Source organism: Siphateles boraxobius, unplaced genomic scaffold (assembly GCF_051911475.1).
Source record: "Siphateles boraxobius isolate OS27281-9 unplaced genomic scaffold, OSU_SipBor_1 66, whole genome shotgun sequence".
Classification (NCBI taxonomy): Eukaryota; Metazoa; Chordata; class Actinopteri; order Cypriniformes; family Leuciscidae; genus Siphateles; species Siphateles boraxobius.
Window position 1 is genome coordinate 1,989,666 of NW_027509193.1, and position 15,744 is coordinate 2,005,409.

Consider the following 15,744-nt stretch of genomic DNA (forward strand, 5'->3'; position numbering starts at 1 on the left):
TTTGGCAAAGTAAGAATCTGCATGATGCAAACAGCATAGTCGTGCTGAATTCAGAACTGCATATATACTCTTGTGATTTTCCCCATGTCTTTCTATGGCAGAAAAAGTGAGAGTAGTATGTTAGTATGCGGTTCTCAGTCTCACCTCAGGGGGCGGAGTCACGAGAGAGGCGTTGGAGGAAGCGTTGGAAGGGGACGGACTGACTGATATCTTTGAGTCCTTCAGTCCCACCTCTTTTGCCACATTCCCATTTACCTAAACACAAGGCAGATTTCAGTCAGATATCCTGTGAGCGATATCAGGCCCTATTTTAACCATCAGATTGTAAGCGCCTTGTCTAAAGCGCAGTGCGCAAGTGCACTCAGCTCGTGTCCTAATCCACTTTTGCTAGTTTAACAACGGGAAAAATAGTCGGTGCACCCGGGGTATGGTCTAAAAGTGTTGTCTATATAAATGTAATGAATTATTATTTATTATTATTGTCCCTATTCTCTTAATGAGTAATGGGTGTGTTTTGGGCATAACGTGCAATAAACCAATCAGAGTCTCATCTCCCATTCCCTTTAAAAGCCAGTTGCGCTAAACGCGTCTCCAGAAAGGAAATGGATCTGCTCGTGCGCGAGGTTAAAGCGTGCAAGCAAACCATCTACGGGACAAGCCGGATTCAACCATATTTTATGTTCACAATAATAATCTATTACATTGTAATCCTTTCATTTTTAATATTCAGCATGTTTGTGTGCTGCTGCGCGTCCCCGTGTGTGTGTAATAAGCAGTGTGCGCGCATTGTGGACCCGCCTATAGGCGCACATTACTAATGCGCCCTTTAAATAACAAAAACGCCATTGACTTTAGACCAGGTTTCAGTTGCTCAATGACGCAGTCTATTTCAGTTACCCTCAAAATAGCAACGCGTCAACAATGCGCCTGAACACACCTCGTTTTCAGACCAGCAGCCCATGTGCGCACAGTTGGGCGCAAATGCATTTGCTATTTAAACAACGTGGCGTGAAAATGATAACTGTGTCGGGCAGAAAAGAGCAAGAAACACTTGCATCGCGACTGGCGATGCATTGCACCGTATGTATGGTAGGGCCCATCCTGTGGTTTGTGCACTAGGGGTCAGACTTGAGCCTGTGTTGAACCGTGTGACAGCTGCAGTGTGTGTGTGTGTGTGTGTGTGTGTGTGTGTGTGTGTGTGTGTGTGTGTGTGTGTGTGTGTGTGTGTGTGTGTGTGTGTGTGTGTGTGTGTGTGTGTGTGTGTGTGTGTGTGTGTGTGTGTGCCTCTGAGACTGAGCTTTATTAACTCTATGAGTGGGCAGCATTAGCCAGGCATCAGTACTCCTCCTCTGACAGCTGACAGCACCCCCTTATTCCCTCCAGCCAGATATATCTAACACGTCAGCCATTAGCCAGAAGCTGAAGGATCCCTGCATCCCGCATCCTTTCCCTCTTTAGAGAAACCGTCCCCAGCGTGTCTCTATTTCTCTCTCTCTCTCTTTTCTGGAGACATCTCCAGTGGTAGGTGCGCAAAAAATTTAAGGAGAATTCAGAAAAATTGTCATAAAATAAATATTACCAACCACGAAATAGTATTTTTGCCTCATAATCTCGTCTTATTTTTATTGAAAATATATTTTTTAGCCTGTATGACAGTGTGTCTTGCATATTAGTGTCGAACAGCGCAAGACATAGTGTCACTAGCGGCGACATATACAAAGGCAGTCTCTGACTCGCAGTCGAACTGCTCCTGTCACAGAAAAGTACTGATATATCATGATTATGTTCCTTAGGGTTCAGTGTGGTGGCATAATATGAGAAATATTACACATGTGTCACCACATAGTCCTTTTACTGTGCATCAGCTCTAAGCACTATAGTTAAATTAAATCGAATAGTGATTAATCGTGTCAATTTCTGAATAAAGCATTGATCTTCAACCTCTAATGATCTTCTGTCGTGCCTTTTCTAACTTTCATCATTGGCATAACCACAATTAATTGTGTTTAATACACAGTTTTAGCCACAGGTATCCCTTCATATTTGGGATGACTTTACTAAACCCAATAATAGGCTAATATCAAAACATGTAAAGGTTTCCAATAACCTCTGAGAAACTTGCTGTTGTAATTGTGTTTTTCTGCTATGAGAACTAGGTTCAGGCATAGGCCAATACAAACAATTCAAGTCGTTGTGTTAATTATTTATTAAAGAGCACACAGAATGAATGAAACAGTCTCTTCTTCACTCCAATTGAATGCGTTTAAATGCACGTTCTTAACCCAATTGCTTAATAAGCCGACAATGCACGTGATCATGTAAACTGATCGTCACAGCTAGATTTGCATGTTAGAGAGTTTGCATGTAAACCTGGACATTTCAATAAGCTGATTTTGTGAGTTATCAGCATACTGGGATGCATGTAAATGTGCTCAGTGTCACGTTTTCTGTCGCCGTTTGAAATTTTTCCTTTCAAGTGCTGAAGATACTGTTTTCATGACTGACCAAAGGCAGTTGTTGGTTCCTAAGCATCTGGTCATAACATCCTAACACCGCTTTGTTTCACACTGTACAAGTTTGGCACCGCAATGCGGGGTTAACACCAAGAAAACTAGTGCTAGCCTTGCTCCGGAGAAGGGATTCATATCCCCGGGTAAAAATCGGTGCTAATTCTTCATCACAAGTGAGAAACGTTTCTTTACCCAGGTTTAAAAGCGGGGTTTAGAACGATGATAACCCGGGGTTAAGCGCAGTGTGATAAGCCCTTTAAAAAGTTATTTTGAGAATATATGATTTTTTTTTTGTCCATACAATGGAAGTCAATGAACACCAAAACTGATTACAGTACCAACATTCTACAAAAAAAAAAATATATATATATATATTTAGTACACAACTAATTTACAACATTAAAGTCCCCCTGTAGTCAATAAATGTATTCCTTAAAACTCATCTTTAATCACCAAAATTACATATTTAAGCGTTTTTTTCCTTGAAAAAAATGATTCATGCCTTAAAATAGCTTGAATGTAACTCTACACCCTTGCCTCATTTAGTATACGAGCTTCTATGAATATGCAAATGAGCCCCGCCTCCACTCACTCACACCAGCTCAGAGATCCACTGGTTGACGATCACACGTTGATCTGATTGGTTACAAGGTATTTTGTGACGTCAGAAACACCAGCGATTTCAAACCGTGCTTTTGAGACTGTCTTTGGTTCACTGCAGTTTTAAGGAGAAAATACTCAGCAATGGTGTCGACTTATGAATTTACACATGGTTTGTCTTAAAGCTTATTAAATACACCACATAGACATTTAAACAACATTTAAAAGCTTGATTTTTACCACAGGGGGACTTTAAGATTTTCTTCTTTATTGCAACTATACGATGAACTATAATACAAGTAAACTTCAGGTATACTGTTAGTTTACTAGCTATATACTTCAAGCTCACTTCTTAGTTTCTGTAAATTCACTTTGAAGAATACTCTCAGTAAACTAATAGATCAATAGATTTTACACTGCAGGTTTACAGTAAGTTTTCTTTAAGTGAACTTAAAAGCATACTTATAGTTTTTGGTTTTTAAGTAGGCTTATACTACAAGATTTCTATTTAAGCATTTTGTGTGTACTTAAAGTAGACTTGAAATTAACTACAGTGTATGCCACATATACTGTATTTATAAACCAAGTACAGAATACTACGGAAGGATAATTTTGTATATCTCTGATAAGTACATAAAAGTAGACTGAAAGTGAGAAAATGATGACAGAACTTAATTTCTTTTGGTGAATTATACCCTTATATGGCCTGCTAGTATTCTGTCGTTTGAGCGGGTGTCTTACCTTGTCCTCCATGTCTCCGTTGACCACAGGTTCAGGCAGGGGTCCTGCGGGCAGAGAGAAGCAGCACAGGTCAGTCACAGACCAAACAACTGCGCCTAGTACATCTGCATCTGCCAGACGGGACACTTTCTCCAATAATGCTCCTCATCAGAGAAAGCCAGGACGCAAAGATTAAACAAGACACTTCCAAACACCAAGACAATAGCTAGTGTGACATTCACTCCTTCTCGGGTTGCAGTAAGCAGATGTCGACTCTGTTACATACTGCAGCACAGGTATTCGCTTCATTTATTATTCAGATGCCGATAATCACCGTGGTGAGATCCGTGATACCTGGATACCTGTCGACCCCCGCAACTCCACAGGGAACAAAATCTAGAGGCCTTCATAGTGGATTACACTTTAACAAATGAACTTGACATGAGAGATAAAGGACGTATGTGGAGATAGGAAGAGACTTCGCTTGCGAAAAGAAGTACACGTTAGCATACTTCTACTTCTGTTGTCTTAAATACGGGTAAAGTTACTGCTGAATGTACTGACAAACATCTTTAGTAAACTAAAATATACTAATCAATATAACTTCTATTGAAACTTGTGTCGTGTATTTATTAAATATATTTGTAATTACACATTTGTAATGAGAAAGTTACAATTTAGTACATTTAAAATATATATTAACTTTAAAAGTAAGGTAATGATGAGGAAACATTAAAATGTACACTGCAAAAAAATATTTTCTACTATTTGTGTATTCTTTCCAGTCCATATATATGATATATATATATATATATATATATATATATATATATATATATTTATAAACTTAAATCAAGATGCATTTACTAGACAAGTAAAATGACGTTAGAAATTACGTCTTGTTTTCTGAAGAAAAAAAAATAAAGTTTTTGCTTAAATCAAACAAAATCATCTGCCAATGTGGTAAGAAAAGTAATCTTGTTTTCTGTTCTTGTTGTTCCTTTTTCCTGTGGTGATTCTGCTCGTTATCATCAGGTGTCTTTACTAATGCTCAATAATCACTTAATTATATTTATGTATATTTATGGACATCTCAGGTTAAACTTCATGACATTTACCTTTATTTAAGGAAGAAGGCCTGTTTTTTCAGTGGTCTGAATATCTGTATTTTTAGGAGAAGTTAGAAGTTTAAATATTTTTAAAAAGTGAAATCTTAGTTAAATTTTACTGCATTTTTTCTGTAAAAATACATTTATTTCCCCAACTCTGAGATAAAAAAAAAATTCTGGTTAAAATTACATTTCTGCACATGAAAATCATGACAATTGCCTTTATTTTTAATAAAAAATACTTTTCCCCAGTAAAAGTTTAGTTCCCCAGTATAAATTTTTATTTTCTCTGTAAAAATACTTCCCAAAGAGTGTGACAGTTTAAAACATTTATTTGTGGTGTACACTTGCCTGATAGGCCACAACTGTAAGTCTTTTACTGTAAACACCGTTAGCCGTTTCCTTATACGCTGGAGGTCAAGTCGAAATTATACTCAGACTATTTATATTTGTGTCAAGTGTCACAATTTGCTGAATTAAAAGAATTGAATAGATGTGCAGTCAAAAAATGTATTGTGATCATCATGAGTACCTTTCACTTGTAAAGTAATTAAGTGATTGGGTTATGAAAAAATATACGTAACTTGGTACTTATGTAATATTAAATATGTTTTGGTTCCAACAAAAAGATGTTCCTACCACAGCCATATAGTTTCTAGGAAGAAGAGTTAAGCAGTAAGGCAGAAAACAGAATTTGAAAATAATCCCGACACCCTTATCGCCTACTTGTCTCTAAATCTCTATCTTTCTACCGCCGTCTGAAGGATATATGAGTGGCAGAAAACTCCAGGGAAGGAATGATAACACAGATTCATCTGGCAACTGATCGGCACAAAACACAAATCACTGGCTGTTTGGACACTTCAAATGCCCTTCAGTCCCAATACGGCAATCTGAGAGCCACTCCAGAACAGCACCTTGGAAACCACACAAATCCTCCTTCCAAATTTGGCTGACAGGCAGCAGAGAGAGACAGTGTGTGTGTGTGTGTGTGTGTGTGTGTGTGTGTGTGTGTGTGTGTGTGTGTGTGTGTGTGTGTTCAGACAGAGCAGTGCTACTGTGTGTGAAAGAGTAGAGAAAACAGCTCAATGTACGACTGTGTGTAAAGAGTAGAATCCTATAATCTGAAAAACCCATGGCACAAAGGAACCATTTTGGGTTCCACAAAGAATCTTTCAGCGAACAGTTCTTAAAAAAAACACATAATATTTTAATATTCGAATTAACCTTTTTCAACAATTAAGAATCGTTTGTTCGAATCGTTCGCTTCCTGATCACTAAATGTTTTCATTTTTCAGAAAGTCTGATTTTCACAAGTCTGAGCATCACATGGTCATCAGCACAATATTTAAACGCATGCATAACAAAACACACTTCTGATCAGTGATTAGACTGCAAATGTGATCCTTGAATCAGACCACATCCTGATGATGTCACCATTAATTAACAGCCGAGCCGACATCATATGAAATTATTCTATCTCAAATTAGGCCTTTCCTAACTGAGCATTTAACACAACTTCTCATCCAAAACCTGGTTATTTCTAGGCTTGATCGCTGCAATGCTCTTCTGGCTGGACTTCCATCATGTGCAACTAAAGCTCCAGATCCAGAACGCTGCTGCTCGTCTTGTCTTCAATGAGCCCAAAAGGGCCCACGTCATTCCTCTCCTCATCTCTCTGCACTGGCTACCACTCGCTGCTCGCATCAAGTTCAAGGCATTGACGCTTGCTTACAGTTCGACCACAGTCTCAGCTCCCTCCTACTTCCACTCGCTCCTACGAGTCTACATCCCTACCAGAAGCCTACGATCCACACTACTATGTTTTAGTTAAGAAACGGAGACCTTTTGCTACGTTTGCTCCTCCCGTCCAGACTAAAACGGCAAAAACGAATACCTAAAACGGAGAAGTTTGGAAACGCTGCCAACCCCGTTTTGCATTTTGAATCTCCGGAGGGCGTTTTAGTGTAGACGGGTCAAAACGGAGAACTTTAGAAACGATGACGCCGAGGCTCACGCTCGGCTCTCTGATTGGGTGTCATACAACGGAAGAAAACATACAACAACAGCCTGGACTACCAGTTACGTTAGTGCAAGTAAATTCTGCATTTTACAATGCTATAACTGCCTACATGCACCGGAGGCAAGCTATTATTCCAGCGATCTGTGACAGTTCCCGTGTGCAGCGGCGGTATCGACCGTACATGGAGCATCGGTTTTGGGTTAAGCCGGGAAGAACCAGCGCATGGTTGGATAATTTTATCAATGAAGTTGTGGTTCCTGAGGAATGGTGCGAAAACTTTCGAATGTCCAGATCGGCACTTATCAACCTCGGCGACATCTGAGGAATAGTCAATCTGATTCCTGTTCACACCAGCACGCGCATGCCCAGTGTAGGTGAATGGTGTCGTGATCCGCGTTTTCAGTTGTTTTAATGTGGACGGAGATCAATTCTAATACGCAGCTAAAACGCTGGTGTGGACGGAGATCGTATTTGTTTGAGTTCTCCGTTTCTAAACTAAAACGCAGTAGTGTGGATGGGGCCAGAGAGACGGCTCGTGGTACCATCACAGCGAGGCACTAAATCACTCTCCAGAACATTCTCATTCCTGGCGTCATGCTGGTGGAATGATCGTCCCACCCTCGTCCGGAATGCAGAATCCCTGACAACATTCAAAAGACAACTGAAAACTCATCTCTTCCGTGAGCACTTAACATAAAAAAAAGAAAATCTTTCCCTTTACCTTTAAATCCTCCCTTATCTGGCTTATGCTACTCTGAGCAATGCCTGAACTTTGTATTTTGAGCACTTCTTGGGTTGTTCTTGCCTCTTCACAATGATTCGACTTGTCTTTAGTCCTCAGTTGTAAGTCGCTTTGGATAAAAGCGTCTGTTAAATGACTAAATGTACAGTAAATGTAAATTCAATGTTTTCTGAACACACTATTAAAGCAGACAGAAACAAACTAACAGAACAGCCAAGGGTCAAGATCCCAACTACAGGAATCGTCACAATAGTGACTTTTACTCATTAACATCAGGCGTCATCATCACTAATGTTCACGGTGAGTGTTCATTAAAGGAACAATATGTAAGATTTTTGTAATAAAATATTCAAAAACCACTTTACAGTGTGATATATTTCATGCAGTTATTGTAATTGAACAGATTAATACTGAAATTGAACATGTAAAAATCTACACATGTAAATATTCGTATTATGATTTATTCTTATCAAAGAAGCCAAAGACACTTTATAAGTTTATAAGACACTGGTTTATAAGAGCACAATTATAAGCATAACGAGGACTGAGTTTGCCTGTTCAACGTGATGATGTTTAATCTCCTCGACCGCCTCTGTAGTCCCATTTAGCCACTTGTTAGAAACCGCCTTTTTCAAGACATGTAACAGCTTTAAAAAATCACGAGAGGGCACTACTGATGTATTTTATGTCGTAGAATAAAACGTGAAAGTGTCTTGAGCTTGTGTTCACCTAAGACCTTTTTTCAGCCACTTAACCAAAATCCCATTCAAAAAACCCATTGACTTCAGGGCGATGGAACCGGGAGTGCTAAAATGCAAACTCGCTTTATGTCATACCTGAAACACTCTATGTGAAATGTTTAGTTTTTTTATACCAGCTTCAAAGCCTTGGTGCCAAATGTCACACCTTTAAATTTGATACCTTAAAACTCATCTTTGATCACCTCAATGACACATTTAAACGTTTTTTCCTGTGAAATATTTTTTGTCATGCATTAAAATAGCTTGAATGTAACTCTACACCCATGCCTCATTTAGTATAGGCGGACCCATAAATATGCAAATGAGCCCCGCATAGACATATAACCAACATTTAAAACTTGATTTTCACCACAAGGAAACTTTAACATTTGAAGGACGTTCAAAGAATGAAGACATTTAAAAAACTTTGACAAACAATCCATAAATAACGTTTTTGTGCAAACCTTTTGTGAACATTATTAAAGACCGGATAATATTGAACAAACACTCTGTTAACGTTACTGGAAGAACATTTGTTCATAACTTTGAGAGAACCTTGCCAGAACGTTAGCCAAAGTTATGGGAACGTTCCCTGTTAGCTGGGTTTCTAGTTGTTAGCTAGTGCTTCCTGTTGACAGCTAATCCCACGGCCTCACTGTGAACAGAAAAGAGCTATTCAAATCGAAACGCAGTGATTCTGGCCGAAAACAGACTGATCATGAGTATTAAACGAGCCTCGCTGAGAACAGCAGCACCTGAGAAGCCTAAAAGCCTTCATCTGGTCAATCCTGCCATTTTTACTCAAACAGATGTTTACTCAAACTGATAAAACGTAATAGCCGTGATAGCAGCTAAGGAGAGTTTCCACTAGAGCTGACGCTAACAACTTGCTTGGTAAATAAAATGAGTAAACATTGTGTCTCCACTCACTCATGACTAATCTAGTTGTGTCACACACACACACAAACACACAGTTTCCATGGCTGCATTTGTAGATTGTAGGCACGGGGTAACAAAACAAGACGGACGAACTAAATTGCTTAATAGGAAACCCAAAACCAGCGCAACGAGAGAGAAACGCTTGCCTGAGTCAGATGCCACCTAGAGGGATGCCATGGAGAGTTACAGCTGCTGGAAACCTGTTGAAGTTTTACTTCATGTTTTGTGCATGTACCTGTGAGGTGTTCTGCAGTGGGCGTCACTCGACACTTCTTGAAGAAAGCGTCTGTTTCTGGATCTACGACCAAGAGTGTGGTGTCATCACCCCCGGCTTTAATGGCAGCCACCACATCTGCATGCTGCTTCCCATCCACTGGAACCCCGTTCACCTGAGGACAAACAGCACATCAGAAAACATTCACATGCACCAGTCACTGACTCACACTTAAATGGATAGCTCACCCAAAAAATTCCTGCCGTGAAATGTCGGTCATTAATTACTCACCCTCCAAACCTCCAACTTTCAAGGCTCAGAAAGGTAGTAAAGACATTGTTAAAATAGTTATGTGACTAGAAAAAGAATACTTTTTGACTTTATTCAACAATCTCTTCTCTTCCACATCATTCTCCAACGCTGTTGACGTAGTGCAGGGCTGTAGTACTCGACTCCGGTCTTGGACTCGAGACCGTTTTTCTATGGTCTCGGACTTGTCTCGGACTCGCTGGTATTCGGACTCGGACTTGTCTCGGTCTCGGCCACTGGTCTTGCCAAATATGGCTTTTGGTTTCGACCGAGTCCAGGTGTCTTTATTATGTTCCCAGTAACGTATTAATGTAGCATGCACCCGCAGACTTCCGCAGCAACCTCTGCAGATTGTAGTGCCTGTCATTGACAAGTACGACCTGCGCGTGTGTGATTTATTTCTACTATTTGCTACTGCAATACCGGCGCATAGCTGAAATAACAGATCTCTCTATTCACTGCCGATCATAATATGAAATTGCTATATGGACTAGTGACTGTGAATATTAAAGACTGCTATCAAATCTGATTGTTCACCGAGTCTCTGCAAATGAGTGCCGCAGGTTCATGTACTACACATACTCAAGTACACGCATATATCTTCAGCATTTCATCGTCAGATACACTCAGAAACCCGTCAAAATAAAAGTTCGGTTTAACGTGAAGGAATTACCACAGATATATTTTACTGGAGTGAAGCTATATTGTCATTTAGTTGCTCACATGCTCAGTAGGCTACTAGTAGCCTACCTAGCAGTGGTAATAGTAGTGGGTTAGTGTTTGTATCAGTTCTAACACTGCTATTATGAGGAATCACCATATGTCATCATTCTTTTTTCTTTAGATTAGAAGATTATATGATATCAAGGGGAATGTTTATACTTAAAAATCCTGGGTGTTGTGACACTGTTTTTGCTTTTAGATCAACAAATAATAACCCAAAATGATTGACTCATAATGCCATGCATAATACTTTTTCCCTGTCCTGGACTCGGTCTTGACTCGGACTCGAAACTTTTTGGACTCAGTCTTGTCTTGTACTCTAACCTCTTTGGACTCGGTCTTGACTTGGACTCGACTAGTCCTGATCTTGGACTTGTCTTGGACTCGACAAAGGTGGTCTTGACTACAGCCCTAACGTAGTGTACTCTACTACGTCTCTTCCGGGTTCTACGTCAGAACGCCGGCTCACTATTGGCTGACGCTGGTCATGTGATCACCACGACACATGCGTTTGAAGCAGGAGCTGGCCAATAATGAGCCGGCGCTCTGACGTAGACCCTGCACTGCACTGTTTACACTACGTCAACAGCGTTGGAGAATGACGTGGAAGAGAAGAGATTGTTGAATAAAGTCGTTATTTTTTGCACACAAAAAGTATTCTTTTCACTTCATAACATTAAAGTTGAACCACTATAGTCACATGAACTATTTTAATGATGTCTTTACTAACTTTCTGGGCCTTAAAAGCAGAAATGATGTTACTGCCTATGGCTGGTTCAGAAACCTCTCGGATTTCATCAAAAAATATCTTAATTTGTGTTCTGAAGATGAAAAAAGGTCTTACGGGTTTGGAACGATATGAGCGTGAGTAATTAATGACAGAAATTTTATATTTGGGTGAACAAACCCTTTGAAGGGTTAGTTCACCCAATGTCGTTCCAAACCCATGACACCGAGTCCTCACCAAAGGTTTTTTCCATGTTAATCAGGGTTTTTGTCCTAACCAGCCGTGACAACGATATTATGCAACAATTCTATTTTAAAAACATTTCTATTTTTCTATGACTTTGTGGCTGGAACAACAACACAAAGTATGAGAGAGATAATCTGGGAGATAATGACTATGTGCATTATTTAATGGTAAAAGAACTGAATGTGAGTTTGAATATCATTTTGTGGGACATTTATAGCCATACTGAAAGAGACAATGGATTATTCGTCTCCGAATTAAGAATGGTCAAACTGTGAATTGTATTCTATAACAAAGGTTGTTTCAGTCACTCGGTTTGTATTTTTAATAATGTTAAAATGGTGTAACATTTAAGTATTCATCATTTCATTGCGAATGCAGAGAGGTAACAGAGAGGAACTCTGACAAAAATGAACAAATCTTTTTTCGAGTCTCGAAAAAAGATTCGTTCATTTTGATGAACGAGTTCGAACAGGAGAGTCACGAACGTGCATCGCAGAACAGAGCAAGGCGAGCATTTGTGCTTATAAAACTTCAACTTTTTTATTTGTTTTTGAAATGACCGATCGTTTCGAAAGATAAGACTCTTATGAATCGTCTGGTGTCGTTTAAAGCCATTTGAAGGTGCTCTGAAACTGTCATTTGGACCTTGGACCGTTTGGTACCCAATGAAGTCCATTATATGGAGAAAAATCCTAGAATGTTTTCATCAAAAAAAAAAATTTATTTTCGACTGAAGAAAGAAAGACATGGACATCTTGGATGACATGGGGGTGAGTAAATTATCAGCAAAAGTTTTTTAAAAAGTGAACTACTCCTTTAAGCTTTTATTTACATTGATTAGAAACATTGATCAGGGCATGTGCGATCTAGTCTCTTTAGAAGACTTGGATTACACCGTTCGATTTATATAGAATTTTAGATATAAAACATAGAACAGAATAGTTTTACAGAATTTTTTTTTTTTACTTTTTGAAGCATGAATCGTTTGGTTGTGTGGACTTTAAGTGGATGGACAAAAATGATGGGAGAACGTTAAATATCTTCATTTGTGTTTTGAGCATGAGTAAAAGTTCTATGGGTTTGGAATAAACAATTTTTGGGCGACTTAGCTAAATAAATAACTAGAAGAATAACAAATTGGGGTAAACGGTAAAACTATTTGCGCTACAAACAAGTGTTTATTTTTACAATATAATTTAAAATAATATGATATCAAATACCCGTTTGCAAGATCAAATAGCATAATTGACTGTTGTTGTACAGCTAAGTTACAAATGGCTGCACCCACTATTAGATTAAAAATAAGGTGGATATAGTATCGTTCAGGTCATAATGTGCATACAGTATGTAACAACAAATCAAAATGGATCTATGTGCTCAATTCATCAGTGCACGTTATTGGAAAGAAAAAAAATATTGTAAATATTTTTTTAAATATTTAAAACAACAATGAGCTCCTCATCTGAAACAACGTCGCCAAGCCATTACATTTTCCATCCCCCAATTTGTCACATTATGGAAGAAAACTGGGAACGAAGTTTCATGCAGGCTTTAATGTAGCGCTCTTTTCTATACTGTAAGGCATCAGGATATTCCATGCATGCAGACAACTTGCATATTATGCACAGTAAACAGTATGTAGGAGAAGTATGGTAGTATGCAACTCAACTCTAGTTGCTCTACTCTACAACAGAGATCTCATTATTCAGCCAGGATAACCGTTGCTCAAAATAAGACAACACTTCTTGGCGTCACCCTGAAATCTATTTTTAGATGCATTATTCACAACTTCATTGTTCCAACAACGAAAGTGTTTATCAAAGCTAGGTTTAATTTTTCAACATTATCAGTCTCCTTTCCTTCTGTCCGAGGGAAGGATATCCTGTGTCTTCAATCCACCTTTGTGTGAACTGATTGCGGAGGAATGTCAAGGACAAATCTGACAGGACAGGATCCCACTGAGGCATGAGTTTAGAAGAAAACTGTGATATGAAATATTTATTATTTAATATTTAACTATATGAAATATTCATAAACACTGATTTATTATTCATAAAATATGAATATGAGTGAGAAATCAACGTATGCTTCATTTCAGGTGGCATTTAAAGGAAAAAGTGCACACAAAAAGGAAATTCTGTCATTCTTTACTCATCATTTGGTTTTTCTGACCTAATATTTTCTTTCCTCTTTGAAACCCAAAGAAAGTACAATGTGATGTATACTGCCAAACAAGCCAGAGGTGGAATATACAGGAGCTCACTTTAATAGTACGTATTACACTTTAAAAAAAGGAGGTTTGATTGGGTTCTAGTTAGAACCCTTGGGTTATTGTCTATTAAATAATTTTAAAGAACCCTTTATGCCAAAAAGGTTTGACACTTTTAAAAATAAAGGTAATTTATTGGCATTGAATAACCTTTCCATTGCAAAAAAGGTCCTGATATGGGAAAAAGTTTATTAAAATGTTCTACACACTATGAAAACAAAGTTCTTTTAAGAACTGGTCACTGAAAGTTTTTTTTTTTTATAAGAAGAAATGTCAGAAATGACTGCATTTCACTGACATGTTTATAGAGATATTTTTTTTCCAGTGATAAATCATGTTTATGAGCTGTTAAATTCATAAAATTCAATTAAAATAAAAATTCATGTAATTTTTTTTGACTGTATTAAAGCACCAAATTACCATATTATGTTTGCAGATATTTAGTTCACTTCAAAGTTCACACTTGTTTCTACGAAAAACAATGCAAAATCCTGTTATTCTACTTTGAAATGTGCGTTCTGTTTGGGAATGTCTGTTTTTATTTTGATCTGCGTGCTTCCACCAGCTGCCAGTTTACCAGTACGTATTTCGACACCCCAGGTTGCCAGTTGGTGGAAAACACATTCTATTACAGCGATGGAAGCCGGCAAACAAACCTGGTCAGAGATCGCAGATTTTAACTGACCTAAAAAGCATCGGCATCCATCCAGAAATCTCTATGACCAGAGGCATATATAATGCGGATAAAAGGCTTGTCGCCTTCCATTGTCAATTGCATTATTTCCTCAATCTGGCAACCCGCATGAGTGTGGAGGAGGAGGGGGCGGTGGAAACAACTCTCCAATATTTTGAATTTGAACTGCAGTACTCATTTCAACCACTAGCTGTCAATGTTATAATTTACACTAAATCCTTAAAATGATTCTATGATCTTGTATATATATAGAAAATGTTCTATATATGAAGCACCTGACAGAACCCTTTAATGTTCCATATAGACCCTTTCCTTCTAAGAGTGAGGGTTATAGACAGTATCTTTCATTTGTGTTATTGTGAACAATTTTGAATGTTAGAATTAATTTAGGTGTGATGCGAGGCACTACGGGAACCGATCAGTCCGCCTGTGGGTCTATATGTGGAATTAGGGTGTGTCTGTTAGTGGAGCTCAGTCCCAAAGAGGAAACGGACAATGTGCGCTCAGCAGGAACAATAGCAGCCCGTCCAACACAAAGAGCCCGGCTCGCAGGAGGAGGCCTGGAGGCCCCTCTGGGACAACAAAGACCCCTCCGTCCCTCTGCTTCCTTCCCTCCCTTCACTCGTTCACTGGTGGCCTTTCCGTGGCTCTCGCTCCGGATGGAGCGGCCAGACTCAAGAATTACATCTCACACAAGAACCGGACAGAGAAAAACCTACAGACACATACACCTACTCTTTCTTTATTTTTAGTATTATGTACATTGTCTCCAGGATTATTACGTATAAGCATCTGAATGCATTTGGGAACGAAACACACACTGTGTTGCTCGAAGGCAAACAACAGTTCTGCTGTGGCTTTGTTTGGAACCATTTTCGTTGGCGAAATAGAGCAAAAACAGTCAATATTAACAAGACTGTGTTTAAAATATAAATTTCTTAATATAATTTTTTTTTTTTTACAGTAGTTGTGTTTGCTGGGCTGTTATATATAAAATCAATATCAAGTTTTGTTTTCAGTTAAGCAGAAACACAGCACTCTTGTTCATGTGATTCTGCTTAACTCCAAAATACACATTTAAGTGTTTATATTATTACACGTTATCTATACGCATCTGTAGGTTTCAATTACAGTACATACAGTATGTTTATAGGCAGTTCTCAAAATAGTTTTAGCATC

At 38.6% G+C, this 15,744-nt stretch overlaps 1 protein-coding gene across 2 annotated transcripts in view; it reads right to left on the bottom strand.

Annotated features, from left to right (window-relative positions):
* The window catches only part of nherf1b (NHERF family PDZ scaffold protein 1b), a 39,133-nt gene that overhangs the window by 3,098 nt on the left and 20,291 nt on the right, over positions 1 to 15,744 (bottom strand). For both annotated transcript variants that reach the window (XM_077211630.1, XM_077211631.1), the window contains 3 exons: positions 9,619 to 9,772; positions 3,852 to 3,895; positions 145 to 255 (listed from right to left, as the gene is read on the bottom strand). In XM_077211630.1, the coding sequence (XP_077067745.1) occupies positions 145 to 255; positions 3,852 to 3,895; positions 9,619 to 9,772 (309 nt within the window). The remainder of the gene's footprint in view (positions 1 to 144; positions 256 to 3,851; positions 3,896 to 9,618; positions 9,773 to 15,744) is intronic.